The sequence below is a fragment of the Poecile atricapillus genome, chromosome 1 (genome assembly GCF_030490865.1).
Source record: "Poecile atricapillus isolate bPoeAtr1 chromosome 1, bPoeAtr1.hap1, whole genome shotgun sequence".
NCBI classification, from domain to species: Eukaryota; Metazoa; Chordata; class Aves; order Passeriformes; family Paridae; genus Poecile; species Poecile atricapillus.
Window position 1 is genome coordinate 142,469,123 of NC_081249.1, and position 12,929 is coordinate 142,482,051.

At 37.4% G+C, this 12,929-nt stretch overlaps 1 protein-coding gene across 5 annotated transcripts in view; it reads left to right on the forward strand.

Moving 5' to 3' along the window:
* Window positions 1-12,929, forward strand: part of CKAP5 (cytoskeleton associated protein 5) — a 55,584-nt gene that overhangs the window by 29,615 nt on the left and 13,040 nt on the right. For 4 of the 5 annotated variants that reach the window (XM_058836763.1, XM_058836790.1, XM_058836781.1 and 1 more), the window contains exons 18-33: window positions 42-136; window positions 1,385-1,442; window positions 1,524-1,649; window positions 1,988-2,127; window positions 2,288-2,462; window positions 2,966-3,079; window positions 5,197-5,325; window positions 5,934-6,128; window positions 6,771-6,906; window positions 7,636-7,724; window positions 8,504-8,614; window positions 8,897-9,022; window positions 9,688-9,837; window positions 10,221-10,424; window positions 11,113-11,248; window positions 12,040-12,233. In XM_058836763.1, coding sequence (XP_058692746.1) covers window positions 42-136; window positions 1,385-1,442; window positions 1,524-1,649; window positions 1,988-2,127; window positions 2,288-2,462; window positions 2,966-3,079; window positions 5,197-5,325; window positions 5,934-6,128; window positions 6,771-6,906; window positions 7,636-7,724; window positions 8,504-8,614; window positions 8,897-9,022; window positions 9,688-9,837; window positions 10,221-10,424; window positions 11,113-11,248; window positions 12,040-12,233 — 2,178 coding nt within the window. The remainder of the gene's footprint in view (window positions 1-41; window positions 137-1,384; window positions 1,443-1,523; window positions 1,650-1,987; window positions 2,128-2,287; window positions 2,463-2,965; window positions 3,080-5,196; window positions 5,326-5,933; window positions 6,129-6,770; window positions 6,907-7,635; window positions 7,725-8,503; window positions 8,615-8,896; window positions 9,023-9,687; window positions 9,838-10,220; window positions 10,425-11,112; window positions 11,249-12,039; window positions 12,234-12,929) is intronic. The other variant, XM_058836800.1, reaches the window with a different exon arrangement.

The window sequence follows — 12,929 nt, forward strand, 5'->3', positions numbered from 1 at the left end:
TTTGCCAGTGAAAGTTTACACTTAGCTCTCTTGTATTCTAGGTTGTGGCTATGGCTTTCTCTCAGAAGAATCCTAAAAACCAGTCAGAAACTTTGAACTGGCTTTCAAATGCAATTAAAGAGTTTGGCTTTTCTGGGTAAGTCTTAAGTAAATTGCTAAGAAAAATTTGAATGAAAATGTTTCTAATCTGGAGTTAAGATTTGGTTCATCTGAGCTTTAGTCCCTTAAACTCTCATGCCAGTCATGTTCTTCTAGCTCTTAAGTATATAACTGAAAGTATCTGGCATTACTGGTACAATAGGATGTGATTACACTGCTGGCTACTCATCACTCGATCCTCTCTGAAGAGCATTTGTCTTAAACTTAAGGTACTTAATAAGTGTGGGCTGGGCACAGAGCTCTGGTATTGCATCCTACTTAGATACACCTGCACCCAAATGGGCCACTGTATTTTATAGTTTAAAAGGAAAAGCCACATCAACCTACAGAAGAGAACATACCAACATTCCTGTTCATCTCCTTGGGAGACATTTTGAGGTTGATTACAGATGGATGAAGTTTTAGCCAACAAAATAGCTGTTACTATGTCTGACATTGCAAGCATAAGAAATTAATTATCCATCAGAACCAGGGATAGCATGCTTTAATTTTCAATCACTAGTCTTTTAACTGAATGTGGTAAAGCATATATATAATAGAGTTTAGTCCTGAGGAGGAAATCTCTATGCAGGGAAGGCTTCAAATATCACTTTATTTGACAACTTGGGCAGTTACTATGCCATGCCTGTCTTAAGATATTTTGTGGCTTTTAAATGGCTAGTGACATTGATGAAGTCTGGGAAATAAACTCTCCTTTAGTAAATTCCCCCCAAAAATATATATTTAGAGAAGATTAATGAATTTAAACCTTCCTTTATTTCTGTTGTAAATATACTTCTGAAAATTGTGCCTTTTTCTGGAAGATCATGAGAGTAACAGCAAAATAAAAAAATAGCCCACCACAACAATAATGTACCCTCACCTTTATTGTGTAGTCATGTTTCAGGTACTCAAAATGTTTCTAGATTCATTCCTCAATATTTCAGTCCTAGCAGTCACAGGGATTATGTAGTTTAAGAAACTTTCCAGCTGTGGTAATAGTAAGCTTTGATATAAATTGTTTGCAGATTGATTTTCACAGTATGCTGTTTTGCAAACTGATCTTTCAGTAGTTATTTAAGTAGCTACTATCTACGCTGTACCTGTGATGATATTTTGAGTATACATGCGTCTAAGTTGTGTGAATCTGTCTAGGGGTATCTTTGTTATTTAACATATTGTGATGATTTTGTTTGTTGGTGCTGTTTCCTGTGTTGTATTTATGGGAGACATCTTTTCTTCACAGATTGAATGTCAAAGCTTTCATCAGTAATGTGAAGACAGCTCTTGCTGCAACTAACCCTGTGAGTAAATTTAGAATCTTAATCCTGAATTATTATCAGTCCTTAATTTGAAGACTGAATGCTTTTTCCTCTTTCTGGCAGGCTGTGAGGACTTCTGCCATTACATTGCTGGGAGTAATGTATCTTTATGTGGGACCTTCTCTGCGAATGTTTTTTGAGGACGAGAAGCCAGCCCTTCTTTCCCAGATAGATGCAGAATTTGAAAAGGTATAAAGTGGAGCTCTTTTGCTACCAAGTGTTATTAAAGCTACTTTGAAACTTCAGTAGCTGGTAGGAGTTGGTAGTAATATTGTGGTCTAACCTTTGGGCTTGTGATTGAAGACGGTGCACAAAGGCTCCAAATTCATTATGTGTAGCTACCTCAATAGTAATTTTTTTCATTATGAACTTTATTTATTTATTTATTCCTGGATTTGTTTGAATAGTGTAGTGGTTTAGAATTCCATTGTTCTCAGCCAGTGCATTCATATCATGCAAGTGGTTTTATTTTTAATGTCAAATGAAAAACCGTAAAATTGTTGTTTCTGATTTTATGTTACTTGCAGATGCAAGGACAGACAGCACCAGCTCCAACTCGTGGCATTTCCAGGCACAACGTGGGAGGTGGGGGAGATGATGGTGAAGAAGAAGAACAGGAGGAGGTTGGGAATGATGTTGTGGATCTCTTGCCGAGAACAGATATTGGGTAGGTTTGGATTCTAGCACCTGATGATACACTTCTACTGCAATGAAAAACTTTCCTTTTAAAAATGCTTTCTAAGCAGAAATCTATGGTGTTAAAGCGCTCAAATACTAATAGAGATATTACTAAGTAAACAGGCACTTTACCTGTTTTTCTCTTGCAGTGATAAGATCACAGCAGAACTAGTGTCTAAGATTGGGGATAAAAATTGGAAGATCAGAAAGGAAGGTCTAGATGAAGTGACAAGCATAATAAATGAAGCAAAGTTCATACAGCCAAACATCGGAGAACTTCCAGCTGCTCTGAAGGGTCGTCTCAATGACTCCAATAAAATCTTGGTATGTTTTTCAGAATCCTATTTCAGTTGCTTCCAGCTTAAAACTTACAGAAGTTATGATTTCTGGTCTCTTTCAATGTCATTAAATGAACAGCTGGAAAACAGTGAACTGTGTGTTTCCAAATCATGTATTTGCCTGTTTTAATAAATACTCGCCTTTTTTTAATTTAGAAATGCTTTGAAAGAAAGGAAAGTCTACCTTTATTCTGAGTGCAATATAAGGAAATCTTAAAATAATTTAACTAATTGCTTAATTTGTGACAAAAATGAATTGTGCCTTGTTTGAAAATATTTTTACTTGAAACTTAATTTGCTCAGAATATGGAATTATTTTTTATTTTTCAGTGTGATGGATTTGAAGGCTGGAATAGGTGTCATTGAGCAGGCATTCTAAAGTAAACGTTTAATATATAGCAGTGTCTCTTTTCCCTGTATAACTAGGAGCTTTTCCACAAATGCTTGTAATGCTGTTTTATTTAAAACCTTTTTTTCCTTATGTTATAGGTGCAACAAACACTGAGCATTCTTCAGCAACTAGCAACAGCAATGGGCCCCAATATCAAACAGTATGTGAAGAATTTGGGGATTCCTGTCATTACAGTCCTCGGAGATAGTAAGGTAGGACAGACATCAGGATCTTTGCATTTTGTGTATCTGAGCTATGCCTGAAAGTTGAATGGTAGTTAAAACTTGCTTGGAAGCTTACCAATTTTCTTGCCTGAATGTCAACTTAATATTCAAGTATAAATATGTGCCTGAATGTATATTCATATATATTTTCTTCCCTGTAACTTAACCCAGTGGAACAATCTGGCCTTTAAATAAATGTGGTGACTATATGCATATTTCTGCTGCTGAAAGTACACCGTTTTAGACACTGAACAGGTTTGCTTGGTAAAGTTTCTTGTAGAATTTTTAGTGTATCACTGTGGATTCTGGTATACATTGTTGTCTTTGTCACTAGGGGAGACCTTTGAATTGGTGGTAGACATAGGACATTCGTAACTGACACTGAAGCTTGTATAAATAACATGAGCATCGAGTTTGCCAGGATGCTGTGTCAAAATCAAGCTTAGGACCATGGGAAAGAGCTATATGAAGCAATGGGTAAAGAGGCTTGGGAAGGTGCCAATATCTTGTGCCAAAAGTCTTGGGCAATTATCAAAGACAGCATACTTCAGCTGTCTCTGCTTGGAATGTGAGTAGGAAAAAGAGCAGAAGCTGGATCTACCTGTCCCAAACAATGGAAGGACTTGGACTGGTTCTAGGGCTAGATAAAAAATCTCCTGATTCAATTTTTTCTCTATGAAGAGTCTTCAAGAACTGAGATTTTATGCGACTCTTAAGTTCTTCTTTTAACTCACCAATTATCCTGAGATAACAGCAAGCTTCTCTTGTAGAGTCATAGAACTTTTTAGGTTGGAAAGGAACCCTACAAACCATCTAGTTCCAACCCCTCTGCCATTGGCAGGGACACTTTCCAGTAGACCATGTTGCTCAGTGCCCAAGACTGGTAGGAGAATTGCAAGCACGTGGTTTAAGGATAAGACCAATTGTGATTAACTTAGTTACTAAAATGCATAATACTGACATAACTTGTAAGCACTGTAATGCTGACAAAGAAGATTGTATGCTTGTTTGAGCACTCTTACAGTGGTATTTTTTTTTAAGTACTGCAAAGGCAAGATTTACCTAGTTTATCAAATCTATCAAGTTTTTGAAGATGAGGGTGGTCCATTTTAGGTCCTACTTTAATATGTGGACCTACTTTTATAGTGGACCTGCTAGTCCACTATAAAAGTAGAATAGTTGAGGAAAATAATCAGCTTGAAGCATGAGTGAAGATAAATTAAATTAGGGTGGTGGGAACCAAAGCCTTGTCAGAGAGGCTGATGAGCATGTATTTACCTGCAGTACATGATTTCTTTTCCTCAATAAGATAGAAGGTGGAAGAAGCTGGTAAAGCAAGGATGCTGACTTCTTGTTTACATATATGCCTGAATGTTACTTGTCTATTTAATATGGTTCATACTTAACTGAGTCTGCTACGTTATTAGCTTTCCTCAGAAATTCAGCCTGCAGGAGAGGGTTGTATGTATAGAGTCATGTCTAGACTGATAAAAGTTTTAAAGAACCATGGTTGTTAAATATTCCATCTGGCTTCTCATAACTTCATATAGCCCCTTCAAAAAAGGGTGCTGTTCTAAATTTTGCTTGGAAAAAACACTAAAGATGGAAATAGGTAGGAGTTAGAGGGCTCCCTCATTCCTGATATGACTTTTGCTCATGTGTATCCTAAATGAGTGTCCTAATAGCAGGCTCCATAATCCACTTGCCTTGATTCATGAATGTGCAGTTTATTTTAAGCACTATATAAGTCAAATTATTTTTTATCTTCTTTAAGAGTTAGACTCCCAGAATTGTCATTAGTGAATGGTAGCATGTAAAAGTTATTTTAGAGATACCCTTTCACTCTCCTTATTAAACTTCGCCCTCTTTATTAAACTATTTAAAAAATGTAAGTTTAATGTCTGATTTGGGGATTACAGTAGCTGATATCATCACTGAAACTAAATTCTTCTGAATCTTACACTTCTCGAGCTGCAAATAAGAGATTTCAAAGCCTGTAATGTGTAGCTTTTTGCTTTCATAGGAAGGAGGACTATTGCTTTTTCTGTCATAATCTTCTGACCCCTCTTTAGGTTTATTCTTTTTAAATCTTGTTCTTGCTGCAGAATAATGTTCGTGCTGCTGCACTGGCAACTGTGAATGCCTGGGCTGAACAAACTGGCATGAAGGAGTGGTTGGAAGGGGAAGACCTGTCTGAAGAGCTAAAAAAAGAAAATCCTTTCCTAAGACAAGAGGTAGGCTTCTGTCAAGTAAATTTGTATGTGTCAAATCAAAATAATCTTATGTGCTATGGACTCTTTATCTATGCAGACTGAAATGGCACAATGCTACCATTACGTGGGAAAGCAAGTAGCTGTGTATTTGTACTGACATAAAATTGTTAAACCTCAAAAGGCTAATAACAAGCTTTCTTCCTGCATCATAACTGTCATTTAGACTTCTGTGCTTCTAAAATGAAACTTTTGTCTGTTTTGGTTAGCGTTTTAAGAGTTCTAGTGTTGTATTCCCTCAAATTCACCACAGAATAGAACTGGAGACATTAAAAAGTGCTGCTGGAATTCTGTTCCTTTCAAAAGGAAGAAACAGCCTGCAAAGAGACCAGGCTTAAAGTTTTAAGATAGTTGCGTGATGTGCTGTACTTAACTTTCAATTTTTGTAATTTTTTTGATATGAAAATATATGTTGTTCAAGGATACTTGTCTGACAAAAAGTTTGGGTGGGTTTTTCTTTCTTACACTGTAGAATGTAATGGTATGTGAAGGACTACTATTCATACTCTCATGGCCTGACACAGCACTGTGAACACTTCTTTAAAAGCTTTTATTTTAAAACTTTCTTTCAGCTTCTTGGTTGGTTGGCTGAGAAGTTGCCTGCCCTCCGTTCTGTTCCTTCTGACCTACTCTTGTGTGTGCCTCACCTGTACTCCTGCCTTGAAGATCGAAATGGGGATGTGCGCAAAAAGGCACAGGATGCCCTGCCCTTCTTCATGATGCATCTTGGCTTTGAGAAGATGGCAAAAGCCACTGGCAAGCTGAAGGTACTTCTCTTAGAGAGATTAGATCATATGATCTTGAATGAGTGAATATTAAGTCCTATTCACAGTCTCATGACATGCTCTCTTGAGTCATGTAAGCTTGTCTGCATTGAATATTTTCAGGGGGACTGAAAATAGTATCAGCTGTGAGCTAGAGCTTTCTCTGCTTCAAAAATTATTACTGCCATTACAGGCTTATTACTTCAAAAGCTTGATACTTATTCACTCTGCTTTTCTTCTGAAAAAAATGTGTTTGCGGATAGCTTCCATACCAGGTCCTGTCCCACTCTATGCCTTTGTACTCATACTTTAACATGATTTCTAGCAGTTTGGTTTGACTTATGGACCCCTGAGTGGTGAATAGGCACTTAATTTGATGTCTGAAGACCACTTACCTAGAACACATTGCTGGTTTGCGTATTTCCCATAGATCTTGCAGAAGAAACTTTAACGAAAGATTTATTAACTCAGAAGAAAAGTATCTGAGAACAGTGATGTTTTAGGATGAGCATCCTCTGAGATGCTTAACAGAGCATGGATTGTTTCAAGCTACTTTTGTTTCTGTTGTTTGTAGCATGTATTGGAAAGATTAGTGATATATACTACTAAATTTATCACTTCTTTTTTGCACTTTTTATTCTCTAGCCAACTTCCAAAGACCAAGTACTGGCCATGCTTGAGAAAGCCAAAGCCAACATGCCAGCCAAACCAGCTCCTCTTGCTAAAACATCTTCCAGAGTGGTAGGAGGAGCAGCTCCAGCCAAATTCCAGCCTGCATCAGGTAACCTCTCTGACATTTTGGGAAATGGCTGAGAAAATGGTGGATTTGAAGCTTTTTGACTTGCCAGTGGAGTAAACATACTTAGCTGGAGAAGAGGTATTCAGCATAGTTAGGGGTTTGGTCTTTCTTGCATTTGAATCAGCTTCCAGTGTAGGAGGGTGTTTCCTTTCCACACAGCCATCTGTCAGCTGCTCTTTGAAAACTTGAAAATATCTACTTGGTATTGAAGCTAAAACCAAGCTGGTCTGAAGGGAGAGATTTTTTTCTAATACTAATCTGATTTTAATAATATTTTTTTAAAATGTTTTCACGTTATTTTTTCTGGACTATTTCCTCAGTGTAGTTCACTGTGGGGCTTCCAGAATGCTTGTGTGATGGGATTACGGGACAAATCATTTGAAGAAGTAGTCCTGCTTGCTGGGGCTAGCTTGCCTTCTCAAGCCAGGTGCAACTACAGCTCTAGACATTAGCCTGCACAGTATATATGTCTACATTTTTTAATTGTTCTGAAAAATGACAAATTGGCTGACATATCATGATCTTAATTAGGAAAACTTTGTATGCTAACATGGAATTTAAGGGACTTCTTCAGTGGGTCTAAAGTCCACAGACATATGTGTGATTAAGCATATTATATCCACAAAGAGTTTTTCTTATGCCCTAAGAACAGAAAACTTAGAACCTAAAATAGGCTTCTAGATAACTTTAAATGGTCAATTGTTTCTCCAGCATTTGCTGATGATTTGGGGTCTAATACCATGGAACCCAAGCCTGATCTCAAAAAAGCCAAAGCAGGAGGACTCTCCTCTAAAACTAAGGTATGTTGATTGCATTTTGTGTAAAATCAGTTTTATGAAGTTAGTAGCTGTGGTTTGTTAATATTTTTGTAGGTAGAAAGGTGTAGTCCTTGCTAGGGACAACTTTTATTAAAAATCTTCATGCTTGTCCGAACTCTGAAATGACAGGCATTCCTGTATCACTTACCTGATCGCTGCTTTTGTCATTAGCTAATTAATTCCTAAAGTGCATATTATCAAAAATCAGTCTTATGAGCATTTCTGTTTGTTCCAGGTTTTCTTGGCCTCTTCAACTTTGTGCTATTTAGAATTCATTCTTACCATTTCAGGTCAAATGTTGCACTTGAATGTTGATTTTGAACCCATGTATAAAAAATTAATCTCTGCCTTACCGTATGAAGGCTAAAAAGTTCTCAATCAAAAATGGAAAAAAGGGAAGGAGTATGCTTAAAAAAATAATAATCTCAACTGATTACAGTCAATTTTTGGTTAGGTTTTCCTGTTGTGTTACAGTAAATTTTTTTTGCTGTTAATAATAAAGTTTGTCCTATATGTGTAACTAAAAATAACCCAAATTGTTCTAGTCCCATTGTCTCCATTGTCTGAAGTAGTGTTGTTACAAGAACATTTGGTGTAGGTCCATATTCATGGCAAGAATGAGCAGAACAAACCTTGAAGGATATTGTAGGTTTGCTGAAGTTAATGCAGTGTTCTGTCAGACAGCTGCTTACTCTCAAGAGTTTCCATTCCAAACCTTTTAACACATCCACAGCAAAGACTTTTCTATGGCTTATTTACAGCAGTCAGATGTTAATAGCAGTATGTCCAAGGGTAATGCCCGCCTGTCCAAAGCTAATGCAAGCCTCAGCAAGGGCGGTTCAAGTCTGACAAAGAGCCAGTCTATCAAACAGGTACCGCGTTGAGTTTTAGGGATGTGTGTGGGTGACTAGCACACTGGTTGAGAGTAATGTGTCATAATTCACAGAGTACTACTGCGCACACTGTCATGCGTATTGCTTCCACAGTGGCTGAGCACATACTTTTAAACTTCTAATCAACATTTTTCTTTCAGCTTCTCTCTGGCTCTTGTACACATAGGCAGCATGAGGGTGGCAAGTATCTAACGCTGGCAGTTGTTGGGACTGAGGCATATATATGGCTTGTGTTGCCTGCTAATACCTTGCTTCTTTCAGGGTGTACAGGGAAAGAAGGTGCTAAGCAAGCCTAATCTGAAGGAAGATGATGATAAATCAGGCCCTATTTTTATCATTGTCCCAAATGGGAAAGAACAGAGGATGAAAGAAGAGAAAGCTCTGAAGGTGAGAAAAACCAGAATGCATTCACAAGTTTTGAAGTGGAGGCTTTTGACGCATTCTTTAGTTTTTAATTTAGAATTAAACATACTGTGGCATGTGTTAGCCACTCTCCATCTCTTGGAGTCTGATTCTTGAGTTGAATTTTATACATCAATAGTGGGCTTACTGTGGTGTTTTCTGATTTTCAAATTTTGTGCATTTATGCCCTGTCGTAAAAGCCAGAGGCCTTTTTACATTTTTCAAGTTAGGAAGTATCATTAAGCTTAGTCAATTGTTTGTATGTACAATGTCAGAATTCTAGGGTACTTCGCAAATGCTTTAATATACTTATTTTGAGCAGAGCCCCAAACTTAGCAGATTGTAGTGAAATTCTGTTATTGAAAATATGCATGTTCTTTGTAACTTGCTAGTAGGTAGGCCTGTCTGGAGGTTAAAAGCAACGACTTCGAGATAATCATTAAGATAATGGCATAAGGATAACTAGTCCATCTGAAGAAAACTTGTCACACGAAAAAAAGCTGAGCAATCACTGATTTTTCATTACTTCTTGGCAATAAGGAGGCTTTGAAAACAAATTCTGAAGCAGAATTAGAAGATTTTCAGTCAGCAGCATCTGTCAGGAAGAAAAGGTATTGCTTTATGTGAATTCTAAATGCTGCCTTTTACAGGTGTTAAAGTGGAATTTCACTACTCCTCGTGATGAATATATTGAACAGCTAAAAACTCAGATGTCCACTTGTGTGGCCAAATGGCTACAGGATGAGATGTTTCATGCAGACTTCCAGCACCACAACAAAGCACTGACTGTTATGATTGAGGTGAGTTTGGATTTGTGGTAGAAGATGAGGCTGATAGAATTACTCTCTGCTGTGAAAAATACTGCTTAAATTAAAATAGAAATTCTTTGAGGAGCCAGGGGTCAGTGTTCTGTGTAGTTGAAACTTAAACATACATAGAAGTAATTTTCAGAGGTATGATGAAGTTGGTATTAATACTGTTCTTGGGAGAAGGGAGAATTTCCTCACCAGAGACTTTTTTAGAATTTCGGAAGGCCATGTAAGTTAAGTCAGTATGTATGATTCTAAGAATCTGCCAATAAATGTAGATTTTCTTACCAGACATAGCTTAGTTTATTTTCTTCTTGAACAATGTATATGTGTGTTTCATTTACATAACCTTTTTTTTTTTCACTTTCTTCAAGCACTTGGAGAGTGAAAAAGATGGAGTCATCAGCTGCCTGGATTTGATCCTAAAATGGCTTACCCTGAGGTTCTTTGATACCAACACAAGTGTTTTGATGAAAGCACTAGAATACCTTAAATTGCTTTTCAATTTGCTGAATCAAGAAGAGTATCACCTCACCGAAAATGAAGCATCCTCTTTCATCCCATATCTTATCCTAAAGGTACAATTTGTTTTACTGAAGCTGATGTTATTTTTTCATGAGGAATATGTCAGATTGCTATCAAACATGGCAGTATGTTCATTCTAAATGTATTGTGAATGGAGTTAAATCCAGTTGATGGCTGGTTTGAGATTCAAAAGGCTGTGGTTTTTTAACCTGGAGAAAAGGAGGCTCAGGGGAGATCTTAGTGCTCTTTAGAACTACCTGAAAGGAGGTTGTAGTGAGGGGGGTGTTGGTATTGTCTTATCAAGTAACAATTGAATAGAATGAGAGCAAAAGGCCACAAGTTGTTCTAGGGGAGGCTTTGGATATTTGGAAAAATTTCTTCACTGAATGGGTTGTCGATCACTGAAACAGGCTGCCCAGAGAAGAGGTTGAGTCTCCATCCCTGGAAGTATTTAGAAGACATGTAGATGTCACACCTGGGGACATGGTTTAATGGTAGACTTGGCAGTGTTGGTTTAACAGTTTGACTTGATGATCTTAAGGTTGTCTTTTCTCATTTTCATGATTCTATATTGCATATTACCCTTTAAAAGCCATTGACAAAAAAGGGATTTTACCTTAAGAATGATTCTGGCTTTCCTAAAACTATTTAGAGTAGTCAAAAGTATCATGGGATGGTATAGAATATTCTGTATTTCTTCCCCTCTTTTTAATTTTTATTTTTAAATTAATTTTCCATTAGGTAGGAGAACCGAAAGATGTCATCCGTAAGGATGTACGTGCAATTCTGAACAGAATGTGTCGCATCTATCCTGCCAGCAAGATGTTCCCTTTTATCATGGAGGGGACAAAATCAAAAAACTCCAAACAACGTGCAGGTGGGAAATGGCCTGTTGAACTGCACATGTGCAAAGTACTTGAAATTGCTTTGGCTTACATCTTGAAAAACGCAGCATAAGAATGTTGGGTGGGATGTGAGATTTGTGTGCACATGGCATTTTATGCAGATGTTTGTAAGTGTTTAAATGATCAGTATTTCAAGTAGCTACATGTTGCTTTTTATTTTTTGGTGTCTTTGTCCCCCCGAAGACAAGTAATTTCTTAAGTTGCTATGAGTATTATGAGTCCTTTGAGTAGTCTTGTTTTCTTAGTGAAACAGTGCTGGGGAGAACAGTGACAATACTGTTTTCCTACTCAGCAAGGGAATCAGTTAATCTGATCAAGACATGTCTCTACACTGGACATCTGTCTCACCACAAGTAATGTCTATAATAAAGTTGTGGTATTTGTAGTTCAAACAACTACCTGTCACTTGGAAAATATCTTACCTGGTATAAGCAGAAAGTTGAATTCTATACATAATATAGTATTGCAAGCTCACAACTGTTTACCTGAATGTGATGCTAACTGTAACATTGCTCATACATCATTATAGGAAATACTTGAAGTGTAGAGGAGTGACTGACAGCTTTTAGATACTATCTGTGAAGTGGTCTGCTGTAGCTTACTATTGATCCCATAAATCACCTGGAGTATATCTGTCATCAGCTTTATGATAGGCAGTTCTCTACAGTAAACGTTCAAGTTGTGCAGGCAACACAGGAATTGGGAGTGCTCTTTTCCCAGCAGTTTTAAAATTGAAAGTGCATATGTTATTTTCTTCTTTTAGAATGCTTGGAAGAGCTTGGATGTCTGGTTGAATCATATGGCATGAATGTATGCCAGCCGACTCCAGGGAAAGCCTTAAAAGAAATGGCAACTCACATCGGTGACCGAGACAACGCTGTGCGCAACGCTGCACTGAATACCATTGTGACAGTCTACAACGTCCATGGTGACCAAGTGTTCAAGCTGATTGGAAATGTCAGTATAACTGCAAATAAGTTTATAGGGGATTTGGGGTTAGGGTGCTGTGCTTGGTTTGGTTTATGGATTTTTTTGTTTGGGGTTTGGTGGTTTGGTTTTTCTTTAAGTCCTTACACTTTTGTAGGGAATTAGCACTGTTTTGCTTGTTATTGTGATTTTTGTAGTTTTGAAAATAACTTACTACATCATAGATCCTCTGATGACTATTTGGTTAATCCCAGACTATAGAATATATGAAATCTTAGAATGGTTTGAAAAGGGTCTTGAAAAACCATTTAGGTCCAAACCCTCTGCCATGGGCAGAGACACTTGAACACTTCCAGAGAGTGTGTATCCTGTTTCATTGCCTCAGCCATTCTCACAGTCAAGAGATTTTAATCCAATTTCATTTAGTTTCTTTAATTTATATTAATTACCGCTTTTCTGTCACTGCATGCTCCTATTAGAAGTCCCTCTCCAGCTTCCTTGTAGGCCCCTTTCAGGTACTGGAAGACTGCAATGAGGTCTCCTCAGAGCCTTCTCTTCAGCATACTCCCAACCCCAGCTCTCAGCCTCCAGTAAAAGAGATGTATATGTAACCTGGATATGCATGAATGAAAAAAAAACTGGAAATAGAAAAAAAGAGAAAAACATTGATCTTCATGGGAATTAAATTGTTCATAAAGAGTAACTTGCGTTATAGTCAACTGTACA